At 46.7% G+C, this 21311-nt stretch overlaps 6 protein-coding genes across 13 annotated transcripts in view; 4 read left to right on the top strand and 2 right to left on the bottom strand.

Annotated features, from left to right (window-relative positions):
• The first annotated feature begins 560 nt into the window (after nt 1–560).
• Nucleotides 561–2395, top strand: LOC107323346 (phospholipase A2 crotoxin basic chain-like). 4 transcript variants are annotated; one of them, XR_004309452.1, is made up of 5 exons: nt 561–680; nt 963–1059; nt 1168–1297; nt 1662–1768; nt 1882–2395. XR_004309452.1 is itself a non-coding variant. In XM_015882323.2 (5 exons), exons 2-5 carry the CDS (start codon nt 1020–1022, stop codon nt 1986–1988), a joined length of 384 nt encoding a protein of 127 aa, XP_015737809.1. In that variant the 5' UTR covers nt 630–680; nt 1003–1019; the 3' UTR covers nt 1989–2395. The 4 variants fall into 4 exon arrangements, 2 of the variants coding, with proteins under 2 accessions (XP_015737809.1, XP_032304567.1); XR_004309453.1 differs by having other exon boundaries at nt 562–680; nt 966–1059; XM_015882323.2 differs by having other exon boundaries at nt 630–680; nt 1003–1059.
• Nucleotides 2396–3729: 1334 nt separating this feature from the next.
• On the top strand, nt 3730–5878 carry LOC107323344 (group IIE secretory phospholipase A2-like). Of its 2 annotated transcripts, XM_015882321.2 has the most exons (4): nt 3730–4172; nt 4281–4428; nt 4858–4964; nt 5507–5878. In XM_015882321.2, the coding sequence occupies exons 1-4, from the start codon at nt 4145–4147 to the stop codon at nt 5647–5649; spliced, it is 426 nt and encodes a 141-aa protein (XP_015737807.1). In that variant the 5' UTR covers nt 3730–4144; the 3' UTR covers nt 5650–5878. The 2 variants fall into 2 exon arrangements, with proteins under 2 accessions (XP_015737807.1, XP_032304566.1); XM_032448675.1 differs by lacking the exon at nt 3730–4172 and having other exon boundaries at nt 4179–4428.
• Nucleotides 5879–6619: 741 nt separating this feature from the next.
• On the bottom strand, nt 6620–13231 carry OTUD3 (OTU deubiquitinase 3). 2 transcript variants are annotated; one of them, XM_015882305.2, is made up of 9 exons: nt 12918–13231; nt 12294–12442; nt 11423–11535; nt 9744–9866; nt 8981–9106; nt 8486–8582; nt 7745–7929; nt 7206–7405; nt 6620–7074 (listed from the first exon to the last, which is right to left on the bottom strand). In XM_015882305.2, exons 1-8 carry the CDS (start codon nt 13124–13126, stop codon nt 7229–7231), a joined length of 1179 nt encoding a protein of 392 aa, XP_015737791.1. In that variant the 5' UTR covers nt 13127–13231; the 3' UTR covers nt 6620–7074; nt 7206–7228. The 2 variants fall into 2 exon arrangements, with proteins under 2 accessions (XP_015737791.1, XP_015737790.1); XM_015882304.2 differs by lacking the exon at nt 6620–7074 and having other exon boundaries at nt 7147–7405.
• Nucleotides 13232–13345: 114 nt separating this feature from the next.
• Nucleotides 13346–16146, top strand: RNF186 (ring finger protein 186). The gene has a single exon (XM_015882308.2). The coding sequence runs from the start codon at nt 13814–13816 to the stop codon at nt 14747–14749; it is 936 nt and encodes a 311-aa protein (XP_015737794.1). The 5' UTR covers nt 13346–13813; the 3' UTR covers nt 14750–16146.
• A 1113-nt stretch (nt 16147–17259) lies between these two features.
• Nucleotides 17260–21311, top strand: part of TMCO4 (transmembrane and coiled-coil domains 4) — a 32963-nt gene continuing 28911 nt past the window's right edge. Inside the window, exons 1-4 of one of the 2 annotated variants that reach the window (XM_015882299.2) lie at nt 17261–17466; nt 17822–17977; nt 19544–19731; nt 19952–20126. In XM_015882299.2, the coding sequence (XP_015737785.1) occupies nt 19550–19731; nt 19952–20126 (357 nt within the window). In that variant the 5' untranslated portion in view covers nt 17261–17466; nt 17822–17977; nt 19544–19549. Of the gene's footprint in view, nt 17467–17821; nt 17978–19543; nt 19732–19951; nt 20127–21311 lie in introns of both variants that reach the window. The other variant, XM_032448668.1, reaches the window with a different exon arrangement.
• Nucleotides 19211–21311, bottom strand: part of HTR6 (5-hydroxytryptamine receptor 6) — a 36217-nt gene continuing 34116 nt past the window's right edge. For both annotated transcript variants that reach the window (XM_032448669.1, XM_015882302.2), the window contains one exon: nt 19211–19715. The gene's annotated coding sequence lies outside the window, so the exon portion shown is untranslated. The remainder of the gene's footprint in view (nt 19716–21311) is intronic.

Below are 21311 nucleotides of genomic sequence, written 5' to 3'. Positions count from 1 at the left end.
CTGTAGATGAACCTGTGAACCTGAAGAATGACTCCCTAGACTGAAAAATCAGAGTCTGGGCCCTACAAACAGGATTACAAGCCCTTAAAGTTAGTACTTGGGTGTTCAAAAAGGGACTTTGTGACCAAAAGTCAGGATGGTTAGATCCTCCACATGGTATTTTAGAGGGTAAGATAAAGTCTGGGTTCAAAGAATAAGGTCCAGGACACAAAAAAATGAAGATGGGTGGATGCCTGGGGTCTGTGGGCAGCACTGAGGGCATCTAGTGAGAAATGGGGGGGAAGTGGGAGCACACTAGAAGGCTCTTGGCAGTACTGGGGTTACTGGGAGGGTGTTTGGGGGTCTCTAGATAGCGCTGGGGGTGCAGTAGAAAGCTCAAGACAATACTGGGAGTCAGCAGGAGGGTAATGAGCTGTTACAAAAAGCAGTGGGAGTGTAGCAGGAGGCTACAGAGAGCAGCAGGGGGCACTGGGAGGGTGCTTGGGGGGTCCCCAGACAGCAGCAAGGGGCTCTAGGCTGCGTCACACCAGGCTGTGGGTTTGGCCGGCAAGGGACGGGGCGTAGCAGGACTGAGCGTGGGGACAGGCGAGAGGCATTTCTGCACTTCCAGGCAGGAGCCAGAGGCACAGGGCAGCGCTCGGCCAGCAAGGGATTGGAATCGGAACCGGTGCCATTTCCTGGTAAGAGACCCCTGCCTGACCCCGCTGCTGCTGGGGGTCAACGCACTGCAGAAGTGAAAATAGGGCCGGGGTGTTGGGAGGAGGAGGAGGAGGCACGCTGCACTGTTTTCCTTGCCTTGTGATTTAGTGCTTCGAGGGGAAAACTGAGCTGGGGAGATGCTGCTGCCAAGTTCTCTTCGGTGCGAGGGGTGGTGGGATGAGAGCTGGAGGGGGTGGGCGGTGGGATAGGAGCCCTCCTGCTTCCCTCCCTTCAACCTCTGGAGGAATTCTACCTGATTTCAGCAGGGCAAGGTTGGCAGGGCAGCTCCCGTTTCTCCCCCAGGTGCAGGTGAGAGGAAGATGAAGGTCTTGTTGATGCCGGCGCTGCTGCTCGCCTGCGGTGAGTGCAACTGCAACAGAAAAGGAGATCCCAGCTAAACCTGCTCCACTCCAGCTGCCTGGGGCTTGTTTATCTCGCTCACAAAATCCTATTTTCCGGTCGCTTCAGGCATGCTCACAGCTCGTGGGAAGCACCCGCACACGTTTGCTCCAGGGCTGGAAGGAAGCACTGTGGGAAACCTGACTGCCCATGGCTGTGGATCAGGATGGGGCCGTGGTCGAGCTGCTGTCATGGACCGGTACAGCATCAGCAAGTGGCAGCAAGAGGGGAACAGGAGTTAGGGACAGTGAGGGTCACCCTTCCCTGCAGCCCTGTCGAGGCAGAGATCACCAACTGAAATGGATGGGATGGCAGCACAGGGCAGGGCTGGTCCAAAAGCCAGTGTGCAGAAAGGGTGAAGCCAGCAGTTGGATTTGGTGATCCCTATGGGTCCCTTCCAAGCTGGGATATTCTGGGGTTCTGTGAAAGGCTGCAGGGGGAAGCTGATAAGAGATGGGTGTGGGAGCAGGGGGAGCAGGCTGGGGATTGCCCAGTGCAGGAGAGGATGCAAGCCCTGCTACCAGCCTGTTTGTGTCAGGGCCAGGCTCTCACTCTCGCTGCAGGTGCTGCCTGCTCCGTGCCTGCTGCTACGCCAAGCTGGCCGCACGCCGCTGCCGTGTGGGACAGACCCAACGCCTCGCTGTGTCCCAGCCGGGGGTCCCTGCCTGTAGTAAGTGGCCATGCTTTAGGATCCGCTCATCCAACAGCCTTGAGCCCCCACTGCCACCCTGGGTTCCTCCTCCAGCCACCATCCCAGCGCTGTGCTTCCTCTTGCTCCCATAGGCTCCGGGACGCGGTGTCAGAGAGCAGCCTGCAGATGTGATCGTTTGGCTCAGCTGTGCCGGGCACGCAGCAGGGCGCTGCGCAGGTGTCGAGGCAGGAGCTGCTGATGGAGAAGGGCTCCTCATAATAAACCCACCTCCATGCTGGTAAGCAAAGAGGAGCTCGGCTCGGTGCCAGGAGCGCTTCCCCATCCTCTTCTTCAGGGCTTTTTGGCTACAATAGGAGGACAACCGCCCTTTTGTGAAGCTGCGTCATTAGACACTGGGTCCGAGGAGGGAGGGTAGAGCAGATGTAATGTTTGTGCTCAGAAAAACAAGGGAGGAGCAGACACCTGCGCCTCGTCACAGCAAAGGGCGAGATGATGGAAGCAGTCTTGCTGTTGGCGTTCACCCCTTTTGGCTCAAGCTCCCCAGTTGCAAACTGCTGCACGGAGATGTTGGCTCCCTCAGCTTCTTGCTTCACTGCCGAATCTTTTTAAGTCACTCCAAAATAAAACCAGAGAGCACAAAGCTTCGGTCCTCTGTGTGATGTGACTTTGTTGCGTTCAGTGACAACCCCTGGCACTGGGGGAAGCTCATCCATTAGCAGGGCTTCCTGCAGAGACACCAACAAAAAATCACCCAGCCCTAAGGAGCAGAGCTGAGCTGTAGGGTTCAGAGCCTGTCCATGGTCCACAAAGGGCGATGCATCCCCCACCAGTGCTCATCAGCATCCCTCAGTCCTTCCAGACCCCTGTAATTCAGAGAGATGGAAGCTGCTGTCAGTCAGTGGTCAGGCACGATGCTGCAGGAGGGCTGGCTGCCAGAGAGCTTTGCTGCGATGGGATGGCTGGGAAGTCATGCTTGCCTCACAGTCAGAGCAGAACAAAACACATTTCTCATCAGAAAAGAATGTTTTGGCCTTATTTTGCAACAATCTCCAGTATGTCCCTTAGGAAAAGGCAGTTCAGGCAGACAGCTGCTTCCTCTTGCCCCAAGCATCCTCACGATGCAGGTTTGCTGCCCTGCAGGTGAATTCAGCACAGTTGACCTCACAGGAATGCTTGGACAGTGCTGCAAACCCTATGGGGCTCTGTAACAAAGTATAACCCCAAAAACAGTCACAAAAGCTGGTGTCCCCCAGGAGCAGGAGCACACTCTGCTGTGCCCTGGGCATTGCCAGCTGCAATTCACACCCTACCTTGTCCCAGACGTGATGACAGTGGTGCTGGGAAATACCCATTAAACAAGGAAGAATCCCTGAATGAGGAAGTATCCCTTGAATCAGAAATGCTCCCCACCAGCTGCAAACCAGGCACCCACAGTTTAGCCCTGGGGGGGCACAAGCACCCACTAGGAAGGAAAGTGCAGCCCTGCGCCAAGCAGCTGCTGTTTGCAAGGTGTAAATCAAGGATCGTGTCCTTGGCAGGACGGGATAACAGAGGTGATTCAGCTGACAGATTGCACACCAGGATGAGTTGAAACACTCTCTCCTTGTTTAAATTTGATGTGTTTTTCTGCTCGGACATCCTGCTATACAAATCAGCTCACATGGAGCTCTGTGGGCAGCTCTGTGAGCTCAGATGCGATGAAGTGAGCTGCACAAGTGCTGAAAAGCAGCACTGGAATTGGTGCATAAGGTGCTGGGGGGAGAAAAAAGGCAACTCCATGTAAACATGCCAAATTCATTAATTATTACAGCAACCCCAGCCAGATCCCAAGAACATTGTTACAGCACTTGCTGGGGCACAGAGACATGCAGTATTTAGCATCACTTGGGACTGAGCGCTGAGCATCACCAAAACCCACAGCTCTGCATCTCACCCACATCGGAGCAGGAAGGGATTTTCTCCCTGTCCAAGCGAGCAATTAAGGAAACAGTAAGATAAAGCACGGTGCTTTTGAAAGCCATTTAAGGACAACATTGTTCCTGTTTTCCCTTCAGTTTTCCCTATTTGTGCAGAGCGCTGAGATAACCAGTCATGCACAGACAAGGCTTCACTCAGTTCCAGTCCATGTAAACATCCCCTGCCCTCCCATCAAAGGGCATCCCGACATTTCCAGTAATGGGAATTACACCTGAGCAGGCCTCCAAGATGCCAGGAGCAGTTTGCACATGTAACGGAACCAATATGGTGAGATCTGTCAATATTTGCCCACTTTGGAGAAATCAAAGGAGGAATCCCGCTGAGCGGACACACGTTGTCTATAAAACGTAAGGCTGGGTGCACACTCGGCACCCTGGGATCATCCTGCTCATCACGAGTGCTGCCTACCACGAGGCCATGAAGCTCCTGGTGCTCCTCATCTGCCGTAAGTATCCCCTGCATGGTGATGGGGCAAGGCTGGGGCTGATGGCTCCTCTTTTTAGTCCATTTTTAGAGGGTTCTCTTTCCAACGCCACTAACAGCATGTCTCCAGTTGCAGGGCTGGCCCCCGTGAGCTGCAACTTGCTTCAGTTTGCTTCCATGATTAAGGAGAAGACTGGGAAGTCTGCGCTGTCCTACAACACCTACGGCTGCCACTGCGGCCCTGGGGGATCCAAGATGCCGGTGGATCCAACTGACTGGTAAGCGAGGAAGCAGAGGGTGCTGCCAGCTCTCTTCTCCCAAAGCTCAATGCAGGGTGAAGCTGGGGCAGGCAGAGCAGGGAAGGACACACAGCTTTTCCTGAATCTCATATTATTGGTCTTCTCTGCCTCTCCCTGCGTACGAGGCTAGAAGCTGAGGTAGTAATGCCATAACAGTCAGTGTAACCCTAATGCACATCTTTAAAAGCCGCTTGATAGCAGCAGCTCACGCTGTGCTCACCTGCTTTCAAAAGGAGAATCATCTAACAAAGCCAGGCTAATTAAAGCAGCCATTTGGTGTTACACCAAGTTGCTGAGGCAGAAAAATGGGAATGTGGTGGTGCAGCACGTGCAGCTTTGCACAGGTTGTGCACCACCATTTCCTCTCTGCTCCCCACCCTGCCCTGATGGGACTTCATGTGACACCAGGTGCTGTCATGCCCACGACTGCTGCTACAAGAGGTTGACATCCTTGACCTGCGTTCCCCACCTTGTCCCTTACGATTTCTCCATCAAGGGAGGCCAGATCACATGCGGTAAGAGATGGCGCGAGGCCCAACCACTCTCACTTCCAGGGAATCCCTTCCTTGATGTCCTTCATACCAACGTAGCTGGGAAACCACTTGCTGGGGAGGGGGTGGAAGAGAAGGAAAGGTGCCAGAAGTGGTGCTAATGTACCAGCTGGGGCCATGAGAAAGTTGAGAGCTAGGAGAGCTCCCAGAGGATGAGGGTTCCTCTTCTGTGGAGGCCAAATACTGACCCAGCCAAGCTGGACACAGAACATTTGAGGTTTTAATCTGGATGGGGTCATTGTGCTGCCCCTTGTGACAACCTGGAGCAAACAATATCACTTCTGGGTAAGGGGACCAAAACCGAGCACCTCCTCATCATCTACACAGATTTCTATATAAATTAAACTAAATGCTCCCTCTAGGGTCATTATTGGTTTGTAGCCACATAGTTCCATGCCCCAGGGGGAGGATAGTGGCAACAGGATCCATCCTCAGCTACCCTAGGGTTCATGGGGATGATTTGAAAAGTAACTCCAAGCTTCTGCCCTCCTCTCCTTTTCCTCCAGAATCTGTGAGTTCATGTAAAAGAGGTACCTGCGAGTGTGACAAGAAGGCAGCAGAGTGTTTCAAGAGGAACCTCAGAACCTTCAGCAAAAGCTACCAGAATTATTCAAACTTCAAGTGCAAGGGCTCACTTCCCCGTTGCTAGAGATGCCAGACTTGAAACCTGAAGGAAATGTTTTAAATTGAGATTCTCTTCTTGCAGTGAGATGGAGCAAGGCACAACTCCAGACTCACTGCACCAAAAAGGCACTTGGAATCTCTCCACCAAGCCTGCCAGACCCTGAATTGGTGCACAACGAAAGCTTGCTCCTCAGAATTAAATAAATCATAAAAAAACTTTGCAAATAAAAATAATTTTCCAAGACAACTTCTAATACGTTGTTTCAAGACAGTGCCTGAATGGGTGGGAAAGCTGCAGCAGAGTTATTGGATCCAACAGTACAAGGCAGCCAAACTGCAGGTGCAAACCAGCTCTGCCCTGCTAATTAATTACTTACTAAAGTTATGGGGCACTGCCAGGGCTTTAGGTTTCCATTTGAGAGAGGACTTCAAGTTATACCCAAGCTTCTCTTTGGTCAGAAATTTGAACCAAACATTTTTACCAGAAGGGAAAAATGAGATAGAACCTAGCTGGGAAACAGCTAATCAAGTCAATGCTGCCCTCTAAGGTTTCTGAGTGCAAACACATTTCACTCCAGCCAACAGCAAGGCATCTTTACATTCACATGTAAATGGCCATAAATCTACAGCCAAGTCCTACAGTGCTTCCACTTCAGTTCAAATTCCCAATTCTGTAGTGGAAAGCACCACAGGTTTCAAGCTGCATATTTTATGGTACCTAGTGACCATACCTGAGAGGAATTTAAGGTGAAAATCCTACCCTAGAAAAAGCTTGATTTACAGAGTGAACCAGGCGTGGTTTCCAGTAACCACTGCTGCTTGGAAGCTTTTTCCCCAAGACTCCTGATCCATTGGTTCTAATTTCATTTAGAGACTAATGACTATCAAGTTCCTGGCTTGGACTAAAGCTCAGGAGTTGCCCTAAAGCTCCAGAATATGGTAAAGGAGAAAAGATTCCAGATGTCCAAGTAACAACAATCAGCACAAACTCCAAGCCTGCTCGTATCATATTTTACTACCTTGTTAGACTTCACCAGATCAAATGTATCAGCCCTGCAGCCTCAGGAGTCCACTCTCGGATGAAAAAGAAAAGAGGAATCTCATGTTTGATAGTGTTGGCTAACCCTTCTTTAAGAGAATTCTGGGACTATTCCCTTATTTTTTAAACTTAAACAGAAAAGAAAAAAAGCAGCACATTCCTGAGTTAAGAATTGTTAACATTTTCCCTGACAGTAAGGTAAAATAAATCTTCTCCACAGTAAAAAGTTGCTATAATAAATCTAAGCATTTGAAGAGATCTCAAAGCAAATCCGATGTTGTTGTGTGAGGAAAACTGTCTCACCTTTATCATCATCATCACCACCAAGATAATGAAAAGCAGTCCCTACTTTTTGGTTAAAGCTCTTCTCTCAGCACAGGTTGCTGTAGGATTACTCAACAACTGCTTGCCCTGCAAGTGAAGAAACAAAGTGCTTATATGCTCAGCCATCTCCACAAAAAACAACTTCACAGTAACAAGAGATGCTTGGAAGTTTGCTTAAGAGGAGATTTATCTTCACCAGTTTCCTTTGCTTTTCTCACCAGAACGCTTAGAACACGTTCAGTCATATATTTAGAGCTGCCATGGTCTTCACCAAGGTTATCTGGTTATCTGAGTCCACCTCTTTCTTGCTGTTATCTGCAGAGTTACTCCTATTGGCCAAAACCTTCTGCCGGTGCCTTTCTTCCTGCCGCTTCTTCTTCTCCAGTCGCTGCTGTTCCTTCTTTTGTTTTTTAAATACCTGAAAATGGAGGAATAAAAACAAAGCTGAAAACAGACATTCTTTGCCCAGCTGAGGAAAAATAACACGGTGGAAAGGAGGCGAGCAGATACCAAAGCAGCTGCCAGAAAATGTTTATTCCAGACTATTTATCTGAACTTTGTGTCACTGTGGGAAGAGCACCATTTGTCATTAATAAATGTTCGCCTCTGAGAAAAGCCACAACTGTAGCAGCAACAAAATCCAGTAATCCAAAGTACTTTTTAATGAAAAGGAGAACAGTTGCTGGCTAAGCAATCCACAGCGTTCCCCTAAACTTTAAAGAATGTTTAAATCACTGCCAAACCACCATGCACATACCTTTACGTTTTTGTTAGCTCGACTCTCTTCATCAGATCTAGCCTGTCCTTTCAATTTATCTTCTGTTTCACGGCGATGCAAACTCTGACTTCCCAAGATTCCTGAACCACTTCCATTCTCTTCACACAGAGCTGAGGCACACAGTTCCTGACCATTGCTCTGGGGATCACTCTGCTCCTCAGCACCTACCAACAACAGAGTTTTTTCTCAGACACTCTATATAGAAGTTGTCTCTGTCAGCCAATTCCTTCTTTCTTTCTGGAACAGTGATTTCTTTTGGAAGCTGGGTCGAATATGGAAAAAGACAAAGACCAGTCTGCTCACTTCTGGGTACATCAGGTTGTCCAGAGAAAAGAACTAGGACAGAACGTGCTTGGAGATGTTATAAACCTGAAAGCTCAGTTATGTGGTCAGGAAGCCACAAGAATGGCTCCAGGGATTACTAATCTTACATAGAGCTTCTCAAGACTTTAGTGGAGAACAACAAATAGAATACGCTCGATGGCATATCAGAACTCAGTTTAGTGCCTTCAGCAGTCCCAGGTCAGTCTCACTGTTACCCAAAGACTAAGCAGGAGCACAAAATCTGCCCTCCAAAGTTTTCTGAGTACATAAGAGGCAGCAGCACAGCTAACAGGAAGTTTCTGCTACCACTGTCCCTGCTGAACTGCTGTTTACAGTGAACGTTAATGTCAGACAGCATTTTTCTGAAGCACTAAGTGACAAAGTCCACGTACTTACTGATTCTTTTTACTTCCTGCACTTGAAAGATGGCGAATATTGCAGACTCTAAGTTGTAGTCTTCCGTTTTCAGAACCTGGCTTACCAACTCGATGTCCTGTTCAAGAGAAAGATAACACCACAGAGAGTTCAAACCAGAGACATACAGACAGCCATTCAACAGCCAACATTCCTGATCCTTTCTGTTCTCTGCATCTTCAGTAACCACATGTAATCTAGTGACCAAAGCTAAATTTTGTGGAGTATGGGATGTCTAGATTTTACAGAATCTGTTTTAAACCAAGAGGTTTTTTTGATAGAGAATCTAAGACAAAGCTTCCAAAACTATTCACTATCCATACAAAGTATACTTGATTGATTCTAGCATACTACGCACCCTAATTTATGCCTGCAGTATTGAGATTGTCCAGGACAAACACTTTTTTTCCTCCAAGGTTACCTTCACATATCAAGGAGTTTTGAATATGGAGCATAAAAAGGGCACTCAATACTTACTGAGCACCCAGTTGCACTGCACACTTTCTGTACAGCAGCTTCCATTTCAATTTCAGTCTCATCTTCAGAGTCATCCTTCTGTTGCTTCGTTTCCTCCTCCTTATTTGATTCATTTTTGGGGAGCATCTACAAGAAAAGCAAAGCCCAGAAGCATGCATTACTTTCATCATATACAGTTTGACATTGACATAAATCAGAAAAATCAAAGTATCTTAGAAATTGTGTAACTTCCACTGTCCCTGACACCCCTTCCTAAGATTCATAAACACTCCACTTAGAAAATTCTTACATACTACAAGATCATGCACATCAGTTATCAATTACTGGCTTTTAAAATGAAGCAATAAATACAAATACATGCAGACAAACCCTGCCAACAGGGCAGCTCACTCATTAACAGGAAAAAGTGAGATATGAAGATTATTGTATCTGGATGTTGCATTTCCATCTGTTTCCTCCTTCCCATTTGGTTTTGTATTTGAAGTGATGAATCTAATTGAGATTGTGTTGACTCAAGACTCCTACAGCCCATACATCAGTGCATCACATTCAAGACTGATTTCCAGGCCAGTAATTTAAGCACTTCACATATGGCAAAGAAAGTGGGCAGTACTAATTAAATTGATTTTAGGGATTCTTCAATCCCCAGGATGGGACAAGGACCAAACTCTTCTCTCAGTGCAAATGAGGAAGTAAATAAACCAGTGACATTCGGCTGTTAGTTGTCAGCCTCAGCTGATCAGGTCACTCTGACACAACCAACCTCCATCCGAAGATATGCTGGGGATTCAGAATCATCGTTGATTCTCCTCACACTGTCATAGTGCTCTCCATGCCGATACGCAATATGCAGTTCCCTCACATCGCTTTTGTCAGTGCCTTGAATCTAACAGAAACAAACAGACTGCAAATGAGCATTTGAACTTCACTTCAGAGTCACATTTTCCTTAGCATTACTTATTGAAGTAATGATTAACACCGTGCTAGGAGAAAAGTACGTAGCTGATGAAGTATCTTTAAACAGGAAGCTCTGACCTAATAATCCAGACATACCTATAGTAACAACACAGTTTCTGTGTGAAGGGTAAGACACACATTGTGGGATCAGTTACTTCATTACAAACAAAACACAGCATGAAAATATTGTAACGGTAAGCTTAAGAAAATTTTCTAAGCTTTTTAAAGAAACAATTACAGTTTTCTGATGATCTTTTCCAAACCCACCTTCAGTGACAGTGTTCATTCAAGGTGTGATGCCTTTTAACCCCTCAAGTGTAAGGAAAAAGAGCTTGATCAAATTGGGACTGCAGTAGAAGCAGTCACCCATGGTAGTTTTGTTCTGCACTTGTAACAAGGCAGCGTTTTAGTGATCTGCATTTGAAGTGGATGTTTTGCTTATAAATGAAATAGAAATAAACACAAATGACAAGAATTTATTAACTCAAGAGCATCATTAATAATCAAAAGTTCCTCTGCTCTGCCAGCACCAAACACTGCAGCTTTTGTAAGAGTATTCTCACCATGAGAATTTAGCTGGATCTGTGAGATAAAAGCTAACATCATTTCAACTCCTGCAAGGAATGCAGAATATTACACCATATTTGCAAGTCTCCTTCGCTCACCTGTCAAAGCCAGAGTTCAAAGATATGACACCTCTGCTAAAGAAGATGCCAGTAAGTAAAAAACAAAGCATGCTTGCTTTAGGGCTCCAGTTTCCCAATCCTTTTACGTCTTTTCCCAGCTTGCAGCATTTACACCAAGTCACCTTTCAACCAAGTCTGCAGTCTGCGTTGCATTAACAACATTTCACAAGAGATATTCCCCATTCACCCGTTTTACACTTGTTCACCTCTGAGCTCCAACACAACACCAGGTTACGTTTAACTCCTGCCTTTTATCCTATTAAGTTGTTCATCGTGCTGATTCTCAGATTTATTTTCAACACTTCTCATCTGTCAGAGCCTAAGTGGTTATCTAACAAATCTTAAGACTGAAAATAAGCCAATCTCTTTGGTTGTCAGTATTGAAGCCTCACTTGAGCTCTCTCCAAAGTACAGTGGAATTTTAAGCTAAAGGTATGTGCAGATTAAAAAACAAAAACAAAACACTGGAAAAAGGTAAAGAGTTACCCAAAAAGCCAGCAACATAACCCATGTGTCTGTGCTAACTTGGAGCCTGACATTTTCAGCCAGTATAAAGAAAAAGTTAAAGGTCATTAAAGCCCTAAGAAGTCATCACAGGGATGCCCAACTCCACAGTGCTTCTGAGTACGTCAAGCTGAGTTCTTCAAGGCTGAAAAAGCAAGGCCAGCTCTCCATCATGCCAAGCTAAGTATGGCTGCTGAGCAGTATTTCTGTGCTCTTTTGATGGATCAGAAATTTTCAACCATTTGCATCCATCATCTAGAAGTTAGGCCAAAACACAGAAGTTTTCTTTACTCACCTGCCACAACGGTGCATTCAGCTGATGAATAACCACGTTCATTTGATTGTTCCTCGCAAAGGCCACAATAGCATCATTGCCAGCAAAGGTACCAGGCTTTGCCAAATTGGTAACTGAAGGAAAAAAATTCAAGATATTTATAAGAGCTGAAGACCAATTTCTGACAGTTCCAAAAGCAGCGATAGAAAGTAATAAAATTTCAACAAGGGGCCCAAGAAATAAATTCTGGAAAGGAAATCCCACTGTTAAATGGCAACTGCAGGGGCAAGAATCCAGCAGTGTCAGAAGTTTATGAGTATTAAATGACCACAGAGAGTCCAGAAAAGGCAGCACACCTTACATTATGCGAGGCCATCAGTCCTGTATTAGCTTCTGGAAAGGTGCCACATACTAAATGACCACACTGCTTTCATGGATCACCTTCAAGTCACTTGGCACCAGCACAAGGCTGTGAGAACAAAGGCTGCATTGGTCTCTGCTTTGGATCTTCCTCTAGATTAACACTATAAAACATCACAGGTCAAGGAGAAAGGAATCCAAGGAAGTCAGCACTCAATGGCCACCAATATTCTGGATGCTTCAACTGAAACCTCATGGGCTTCATTTTCTCCTTGTAAAAAACCCCTAACTTTTCACTCTTTGCTTTTTTTTCTCCCCTTTTCCAAGTTCCTCCTAAACTCAAATAAGTTCCAGGACAACTCTACTGGCTCATCTTTCTACAGAAACATAATAAATGTAAACTCAGTGCCGTTACTAAAGGTTAGCAGCTGACCATAATAACACAGTGCTGGGATGAGGAATAGCTTACTCAAACGAGTAAATATCACATTCCAGAATAACCCTATCTATGAGTGTACTATGGAAACTGTACCATGTTTCTCAAAGGGAACATCATCCTCCACGAAGGGCTCAAAGTCCTCTCGTCGCTTTATCATGTATTCCACAGTCTCCTGGCGATGCCTGAGGTGGTTCCGGGAGTGTCCCTCCAGTTGGTCACCCAGGGCACGAAACAAACAGTTGCTAATGAATGAGAAACTACCTGTTAGTGTGTTGGCAGCACTGCTTAAAAAACCACACCACTAAACCAATGATGTTGCAGCAGAAAAAAAACACAGGGTGGACAGCAAGAACTGAGATTAGAAGAATGCAGAGCAAGAACATAAGATTTAAGTGAACACGTCATCAGCTCCTACAGAACAACTCAAAAGCAGGCACAGTGCAGGGCCAAGCTGTCCTGAACTGCCACGGAGACAAAGAACAAAGGCCAACCTAAGGATTCATGGACCAGCTTCTCAAGAGGCACGTGTCTAACCCCGTCCTCCAATGCCCCGCACTGACGTGAAGCCCTCCAGCCAGCACAGCCTTAAGTCTGTCCAAGCGAGGAAGGGAGCTGAAGGGCACAGACCCGGCGTTATCCGAGGGCACGGGGGAAAGCCGGGATCCCTGTGGGGCGCAGTCCCTGCTAAACCAGGAGGAGCAGCCCTCCGACACTCACCCATCGCCCGGCACCTCCCGCAACTTGAGGCCGAGAGCCCGGAGCTGCCTGGCGAGGCCTCCTCCACCGCCCTCCGAGGGCTTGGCAGCCGCTCCGCCGGCAGCTTGCCGGGGCCTCCGGGCCTTCTTGGGGCCTCCGGACCGAGACCGGGCCGCCTGCTTGCGGGACATCAACGTCTGCGGCTCCGCGCATGCACGGGGCGGCACCATAGAGAACAGAGCGGAGGTAGATAGAGCGCCGCCACTGTGCTCCCCCGCCCTCAGCACGCCGGGAGGAGCGGCCGGCAGGGGGCAGCGGCGGAGCGGGGCTGAACCATCCGAACCAACCGAACCGGGGAACCAACGACGAACCGGGATTAACGGAACAGGAATTGGCACACATAGTGCTGGAGGACTGCAGTCAGAACGTGAGAGTCCTCCTGGATTCCTTCCCCTTTAATCGCGGTTGTTTCAGCTCTTTCTGCTGCTCCCCCCCCCCCCACCCCCTTCATTCAGTCCTTAATCAAAGCTCTGCATTCAATACATCAATGAGTTCCTTTGGCTGTCACTGCTTGGAACCCAAAGAAATCACCCTTAACAAACCAAGTACTAATTGATTAATAATAGCAGTGCCACTCTCGGTCTGGCTGTGAATAAAGCTGCGGTGTCATTATTATACATATTACATTATGGGATATATACATATTACATTATGGGATATATACATATTACATTATGGGATATATACATATTACATTATGGGATATATACATATTACATTATGGGATCTCCTTCTGGATGGGAACTCGGTGATAGCAGCCATTGTAAAACGTCTTGGCCACGGAGCTAATGATTAACTCTGCAGCTCATAAAACGTTGTGAGAGCACAACACACTGCAAAGCAACTGTCAGTCGAGCATGAATACAACAGGGATAAAGGGACACCTAAAAGGAGACGGAAGCAGAGATCCTATGGATAAGGGGAGACAAGCTGCAGTGAGGTTTATCTCCATGGAGGAATCCACACTGAGCAGTGAGAAGAAATGGGGAGATTGTGGAGTACATCAGGCTGAGGTCCGTCCTGCTCCCACTGCAGGGTTCACTGAGGGGCAATGCAAAGACATGGAGAGCTCTGCAGGCACTGAGCTGCTCAGTCCTGCTGCCTTGAAAACAGCGTTTTCACAAGGTTTGAACTCAGCATCTCTTGCTATGGGAACAAATCCAAGCTCTCCCGAGGTATGTAGCTCTAAAAGCAACGAGCAGCCTTCACCCTCATCATCTCTTGCAGACATGGACTGCCTGGTCTGCTTTAATAAGTACAATATTTACCGGCTCCCGAAGCTGCTGGGCTGTCAGCATGCGTTCTGTGCAGTCTGCCTCAAGCTTATCCTTAGGAAAGAAGAGAACGCCTGGATCATCACCTGCCCCCTGTGCAGAAAAAACACATCTGTGTCAGGAGGACTTATCCGCACGCTGCCAAATAAAGAAGAGATCATGGAGCTCTTGGAACACCCTGATTCATGTATTGAGGTACATGGCTCTGGTATAGGGCTGGATAGCAGCAGCTGGGCTCAGAGCAGCCAGGACATATTAAACAGAGAACAAACTGTCCCAGCAGACAACAGACTGGCTGTGCAGAGACTTGTGCTGCTCCTGCTGCTTTTGGTGATCCTCACCATCCTCATCCTCCCGTTTATATACTCCGGGATGATTAAATGGGTCATTTGTATCATGCTGACTTTGGGCTTGCTCATGTCTATGGTGCTTTGCTGCACTCCTAAGTTTTATTGGAGCTGCAATGGAAGCTCGCTCAGGTCGTGCCATAAGGAGACCCACATTGCTGCTATTGCCTGAAACGAGGTGAGATGCCTGGAGATAATGACTGGTTCCCCTTGCACGGCTCAATGGCAGAAGCACGAGTCAGTTACTGGACTTTGAGAGCAAACACATCATAAATTCAATGTGTCTGACATAGCCCTAAAGGCTGAACGGCTCTGCAGAGTGCTGCTTTAATTTTATTACTGAAAACATAGAAAATACATTGATATGCTGACATTCCTAAGAGAGAACTGTAAGCCTTTTATCCCAGATTCATAATGACTTTGTTTTGCTTTGGTCTTCTTGTTGGTGTCATCTCTGCATTACTGCTATAGAATATTATCTGGAACATCTGACACTGAAAATCTGCCCCCAGTGCTGTTTTCCTGCTCTCTTAACATACCCACACCTTTCCTTGTGATAATTAGCCTGATCATCTGGGACTGGACAACTAGCCTCAATGGAAGGGGGCAATTTGAACCCAGTTTATCACCTTCATCTGTCTCATGGAGCAAAAGGTTGTTGTCAGGGGTGGGAGAAGGCAGAGGTTGGTTGTTGAATGCAAAAGAAGAGGTAAAATCAACACTTGTAATCTTGAGTCCACAACTTACACAGGGCGAGGCTCTGAGAAGCTCACGATATTCCAGGCTCCCTGTGTTATTTAGCACTGAAATGGCTCCTCTCAGCTGCAATCCTCTATCTGGCTTCCTTCTCTATCCACCTCTCCTTCTGCTCTCTTTCCATTTGGTGTGACGTTGCCCATGGAGATGTCCACAATTCTCCTTGTAGAGATAAAAATCAATTGTCATGCTACGCCAAACCTGATCTTTATTTTAACATATGGAATATGTCCATTAAAGCTTCATCATGCTACTTGGACTTCTGTGTTTCAGTTCTGTGTGCCAATTAACATTTGACAGCTCCCTCATTGACAGGAACTACAGCTGAGAAAGCATTGCAAGTTACTGTCGAGCCCTCTCCACCAGCAGCAGTGGATGGCTGGCACTATAAATGTCTGTAATGAATGCTAACGTGAGCCTCAATGTGATGTGCATGAATACAAAGGAATAAGCTAGAAGGGTTAAAGGAAAAGCGTGCACCAATTGCGCAGAACACTGATCTGATTCAATTGAGAAGATAGCAAGGGGTAGAACACGCTGTCCTGAAGATAAGATGACAAAGATGACATGGGCTGCAGCCAAAACATACCCCAATTAAAACCTAAAGGGCAGTTTGGCCCAAGAGAAGATACTTGGGAAGAGACCAAGTGAGACTGGCACCAAACAACACCCACATTAGAAAGGTGTACAGGTCACACCCAGGATCCATTTGTTATCTCCAGTCAAGAGATACTGATCCTGCATTGATGCTCATAGCACACAGTAGTGCTAGAAAGGAATGTTTTCCCTCAAAATGGTCATCCTGCAGCTCTGTACCAGACTTGTGCTCAGCAGTTCAACTGGAGCAATGCTTGAGCCTTTACAGCCACTAACAGGATCTAATTCAGGGTTGGTTCATGGATGCTGGCGGAAGTCATTACATTCTATGAGCTGAATTCTTTTACAACAGCTATTAATGACAAGATGAGGCTCAATGACAATGCAAAACTTTGAAGGGGCATATAAGTTTATGGTGAAAAGCTGTAAATATATATATGTGTTTGTATTCTAAAACATGAAAGGGTTTGTTTGCATGCAGTTCTCCCTCATACCAATCTGAGTGGCAATCAAGCTGCAGTTCCAAATTACCCTGCCTTGCTTACAGTTGTTAGGTGGGTCCTGGTTTCACATAGTGATTAAATGACGTATTGTAGCATAGAAATAGCTCATAGTGAGAAATGGGCCAAGCTGTGCTTGCTCTGCTCCACCATTAGAGCAAAAATATCGACCAAAACCCATGAAACCAATGCAACAGCCTTACAGGGAGCTGAATTAACTCCACAGCCTTAACACAACCCTAGGACTTCTACAAGGCCAATTAAGCAGAGCTGAGCAGAGCCTGCCAAGCTGATTGCACCCATAACTCTGGGTTATGGATGTTGGTGTTTGCTGATGGATCAGCCTGTAGTTTGTTTAGGTAACACACAGAGCTGTATCACCGGATCAAAGAGATAAGGAAGTTCTGCTGTGTTTTACCAGGGAAATAGGAGATCCTGCTTGGAATTGGTTACTGCATACATAACATACACACAGGATCTCACACAGAATGACCTGGGTTGGAAGGGACCTCAAGGAAACTCCTGCATGCATAACACGAGTAATGTATATAATATATGAATGTGTAATGATAACATATGAATATGTATATAAGATATGAAGATCAGCTATATAAGCTATAATGATAGGATGACCCCCACGCATCCAACGCTTCCATTAAAGAATGTCTGCGTTCTAACACTCCCAACTTGAGTCTTAGACCTTCCTGATCGACTGATTTAAGTATCAAGCAGCAGATGACCTTGGTGCTTCCTCCCCAGCCCCAAGGTAAGAAGCCATCACCTCATGTAGGCGCCCGCCATCACCTCAGGTGAGACACCACCTCAGCGCTGCGCTCTTCCTTCCCGCCCTTCGTAAGCTACGCTACCGGCGTAAAGGAGAGCACAGAGCCGCTTGGCGCTATCCATACGTAAACTGCGTAAGGGCGATATGCAGAGAAAGGACGGGCGGAAGGGGCGGGAGGAGGCGGCGGAAGGGAACGCAGCGTTCCGGGTCGGAACGGGTCGGAACCGAGAGGGTTCGGGGCCGGGATAAGAGGTGGGACAGGGCCGGGGGACCGCTGGCTTCAGGCTGTTGCTTCAGGGTTGTATGGTGGATGCTATATCCGAAAGCTGCGTTTTCCCGCTGAGCGTTTCCCTTCGCTGCTCTTGTGCTTCTCCACAGCTCCGTGTCCTGTTGGGATCCGTCTTTTCTCAATAGAATTGTTAAGAACCTTATCTTAAGGGAACAAAAAGTGTTTTGTGTGAGAAACAAGTGTTGCAAATGGTGAAAAATAAGAGAGAAATCAAGTGACATTTCAGCTTATAGCAGTGTTATATATTGCTCATGTTGTACAGCCCTGAATTTGGTGCCATCAGCCTATTTTTCCCCTCTTTTCCCCCATTTTCTATAGATATTTTTGAAGAAATCAATATCTATGTACTTCTCAGAACCTGAAGAGGTGGCAGAGAAGGGCCGAGCAAAGCTGCCCTTCTAAACACTCAGCATCACAAATCACTGCATTTCCAATGGTGCTTCCCATAATAAGTTAACACATCTATGCTCAGAGGTGAGTGGACGTGCCAGGTTATTTTACATGAAGTCCTTGTGTCCCATCATTTCCATGCAGTTGGGTTGGGTTCTGGATGCTTGAGGAAGATCAGAGCTCAGAGAGGGGTGTGAGATGGATTTTGGTCACCCACGTGAGGGCTTTGGGGTTGCTGAGGTAATAAAAAATCTTAGGGTTTGGGGTTGAAATCCTGCAATGCATGAAGATACCTTGTGCCTTCAGAGCTGCAGTCCAAGGCATGGTACTGTGTGCTGAGGGGAGTACAGTGCAGCATTGATCCCTGGGGGAGCATCACTTGGCCCTCCCCTTCTCTTGACTGGAATAGAAATAACACGGTTTATTTATTCCTGAGGACTTTATGCTCCCGTGTTGCTGGAATGTGAGTTACAGCAGCTCCCAGCCTTCCAGTGATGAATTGGTTTTATACACCAGCAGTTACACAGCACAAGCCTTGAGAAATATGAATAGCCTCAAATATATTTCTGGGTGGGACAGCAAGACAGACAGCTTACCTGGAACATCATGACAGATAGCATGGAGATAATACAGTCTCTACAAAGAGCTGCTCCTCTGCTGCACTTCTTTCTACTGCAATTCTAAACTACCCTGTAAGTTGTGTCTGTATCTTCTGAGATGGAGTGTTTGGTTGATGCTGTTACAGCAGGTTGTCTCCAGTTCCTATTACCAGGGTCCAGAGGAAAGGGAGCATACAAATAGCAAGCAAATGGTTTGTGATGTGCCCTTTGGAAATGGATTGAGTCTTGATGTAGTCAATAGAACTTTCAGGTCGTGTAAGTGAGCTTTGGAGCAGCCTTACCAATGTTTGGTTGTGAAATGTGTTGCTGTCACCTCTGCCCGATTTCTATCCGCTCTGCTGGCTGCTTGGATTATCAGCCCAAACTCCCTGTATACTCAGTGAGGCTCCCAGGAGCCCTTTGGAGCAGTTCATTTGGAGGCGTGTGATCACAAGGTGCTTGCATTTTGGCTCTCTGGAAATCATATTTTGGCCCAGCCTTAGTTCCATGTGGCATGAGCATGGTATGTTGAGTGACATGCATTAGTAGGTTGTATAGATAAGATTATACTATAAGGAAAACATAGCAATGGCCTTGGGAAACAAGTAGTTCCATTAACAGTCCCAATCAGGGGCTGCAGCTGGACTCAACTTTCTTAACACTGTCAGCAAAAAGAACAAGAGGAGCAATTTGGGTTGGGGATGAAAAAAGCAACTTATTACCCAGGCAGCCATACCGCTACCTGTGCCAGGTGCAGAGCTTTTATTCTTCCATCTCTTTTTGCAGTAAATATGTGAATAATACACCTGAATGGAGCCCAGTCTCTTTGCATCTAGAAGTGGACAGCTTCTTTTGAGAAGTATTGTTGATTTTGATTGTCTCTGGTCACAGCATCATGTTGCAATGAGGTACACAAGTTAGGCTTTGACAGACCAGCTACAGACCAGCAAGTGTGGCAGTGAAAAAAGCGAAGGCAATTTGTCTCCTCGATTCCTCGTTTCCACTTGTTATTTTTTCCTTTCTGCTTTCTTTTTCTTCTTTGAACTTGCAGGTAAAAATGGCTACAGAAGAGAGGTGGAAAAGTTCAGCTTCAAAACAGCACAGTGGGGCTGAACAACAAGCAGGAGGAAAGGAATCGTGTGTGCTGCTGAGCCAGCAGCTGGGTGAAGCAGAAAGGTTCACTTATGCAGCTCTCTGTGGGATATCCCTGGCGTGGCTGTTCCCTGAAAAAGAGCAAAGGTACTAAATGTGGGTACAGGGAATGAACACAGGGAGGTGGCTTTTGGAGCAGCTCACACCAAACTGGTGTCAGAGTCAGTGTTGCAAATGGGATGGAATGGGTTTGAAAAATAAAAGGAAGACTTAAGCATATGTTGGTACATCCCAAGGAAGCAGGGACCACTCAAGGCTAACAAAAATGCTCTGTTACAGGGCCTCACTTACCTCTGTTGCCTTACAGCTCCTTCAGGACAGAGTTCATTGAGGCCTTGGTGAAATGGCTGGACCTGCCTGATGCTGTCTTGCCTACCATGACAGCATTTGCTAGTGGCTTAGGAGGGGAGGGCACAGAAACTTTTGCCCAGCTTTTGCTAAAGGATCCCACCGTGAAAGATAACCCTGTTGTCATTACCCAGGTAAGTTCAGACATTCCTCTTGTCTCTATTTACAGAAAAAGATCTGCCATACTTGCCTGTTTGTCCAGTTCTGTTTGTACAGATAGGGAAGTAAATCAGAATCCTGATATGCATTTCCTTCTGCACAGCTCTGTGGATGCCTAGCAATCTGTCCACTCACAGCACATGGAAGTGATGAGCATGAGATGCAGTTACTGCTGAATTAACATGTTCTATCTTTGATGCCTTTGCCTTAGAGAGAACTGTCAAAGCTTTTACTTTCACTGTATGGCTGCAATCTTTTTTATTCTCGTGGGCATTCTGCAGATTTTGCTGGAACACTGAACACGAGAGGCCCTATTTTTCATTTAAGAGCTCCTTTCTTCTTACTGTGAGCAAGGGGGATTTTAGAGGAGCAGGAAAATGCACATATACAAGGAGGTGTGTGGAGGGCCAGCAGTTCGACATGGTTTATACAGTTCCTGTAATACAAAACATTTCTACATACAAGACAAGGCTGCATAGGAGAAGAGATGATGGGAGTGTTCCTTCTTGGTCGTGATGAATCCCCTTTATTTCTGCCTTCTTTTGTGTTTCCTAGCTGGCAAAATGTAACTTGTGCTTGCTCCAAGTTTATTCTATGTTAAGTCTCCATGTGCTTTTACTCAACACTCTCTGGATCCTCAGAGATCACGATCTCTGGGATTGTGCAATATTTTGTTACGAGAACGGAGGCACTTGCCATGGTTCCTTGTGGAGCACAGAAGCCTTTGATAACGATTCTTTGATTAGCTGAAAGCAAAGATCAGTAATAGCTATCAGCCTAATGCCTCAACAGTTGGACCTCATGCAGTCATGTGAGGTGATTGGTGCTGTCAAATGAAACACGTAATTAAAGGTTGCTGCAGGGCAAGGCATGAGAGGCTTGCAGGGTGTTGGTGGGAAAGCATACTGGCATATGGGAAACTTTAAGGTACCAAGCTGAGATAAGCTTTTTCCTTATTACCTGAAAATAAGCCACAGGATCAAACTCTGTCAGTTCTTCATCTGTTGCTTTACAGCACTACTGTTTCTTTGCATTTTGCTGCTGCTGACTTCACATTCACTGTGAAGTCTATCCCAGGAACGCTGCAATGCTCACTGTGTTCAGTGGCAGGGTCCTGGTGACACTAAGGCTTGTAGTTTTGAATGCCCTCTGCCAAAGGG

Source organism: Coturnix japonica, chromosome 21 (assembly GCF_001577835.2).
Source record: "Coturnix japonica isolate 7356 chromosome 21, Coturnix japonica 2.1, whole genome shotgun sequence".
NCBI lineage: Eukaryota > Metazoa > Chordata > Aves > Galliformes > Phasianidae > Coturnix > Coturnix japonica.
This window is presented reverse-complemented; position numbering and strand designations above follow the sequence as displayed.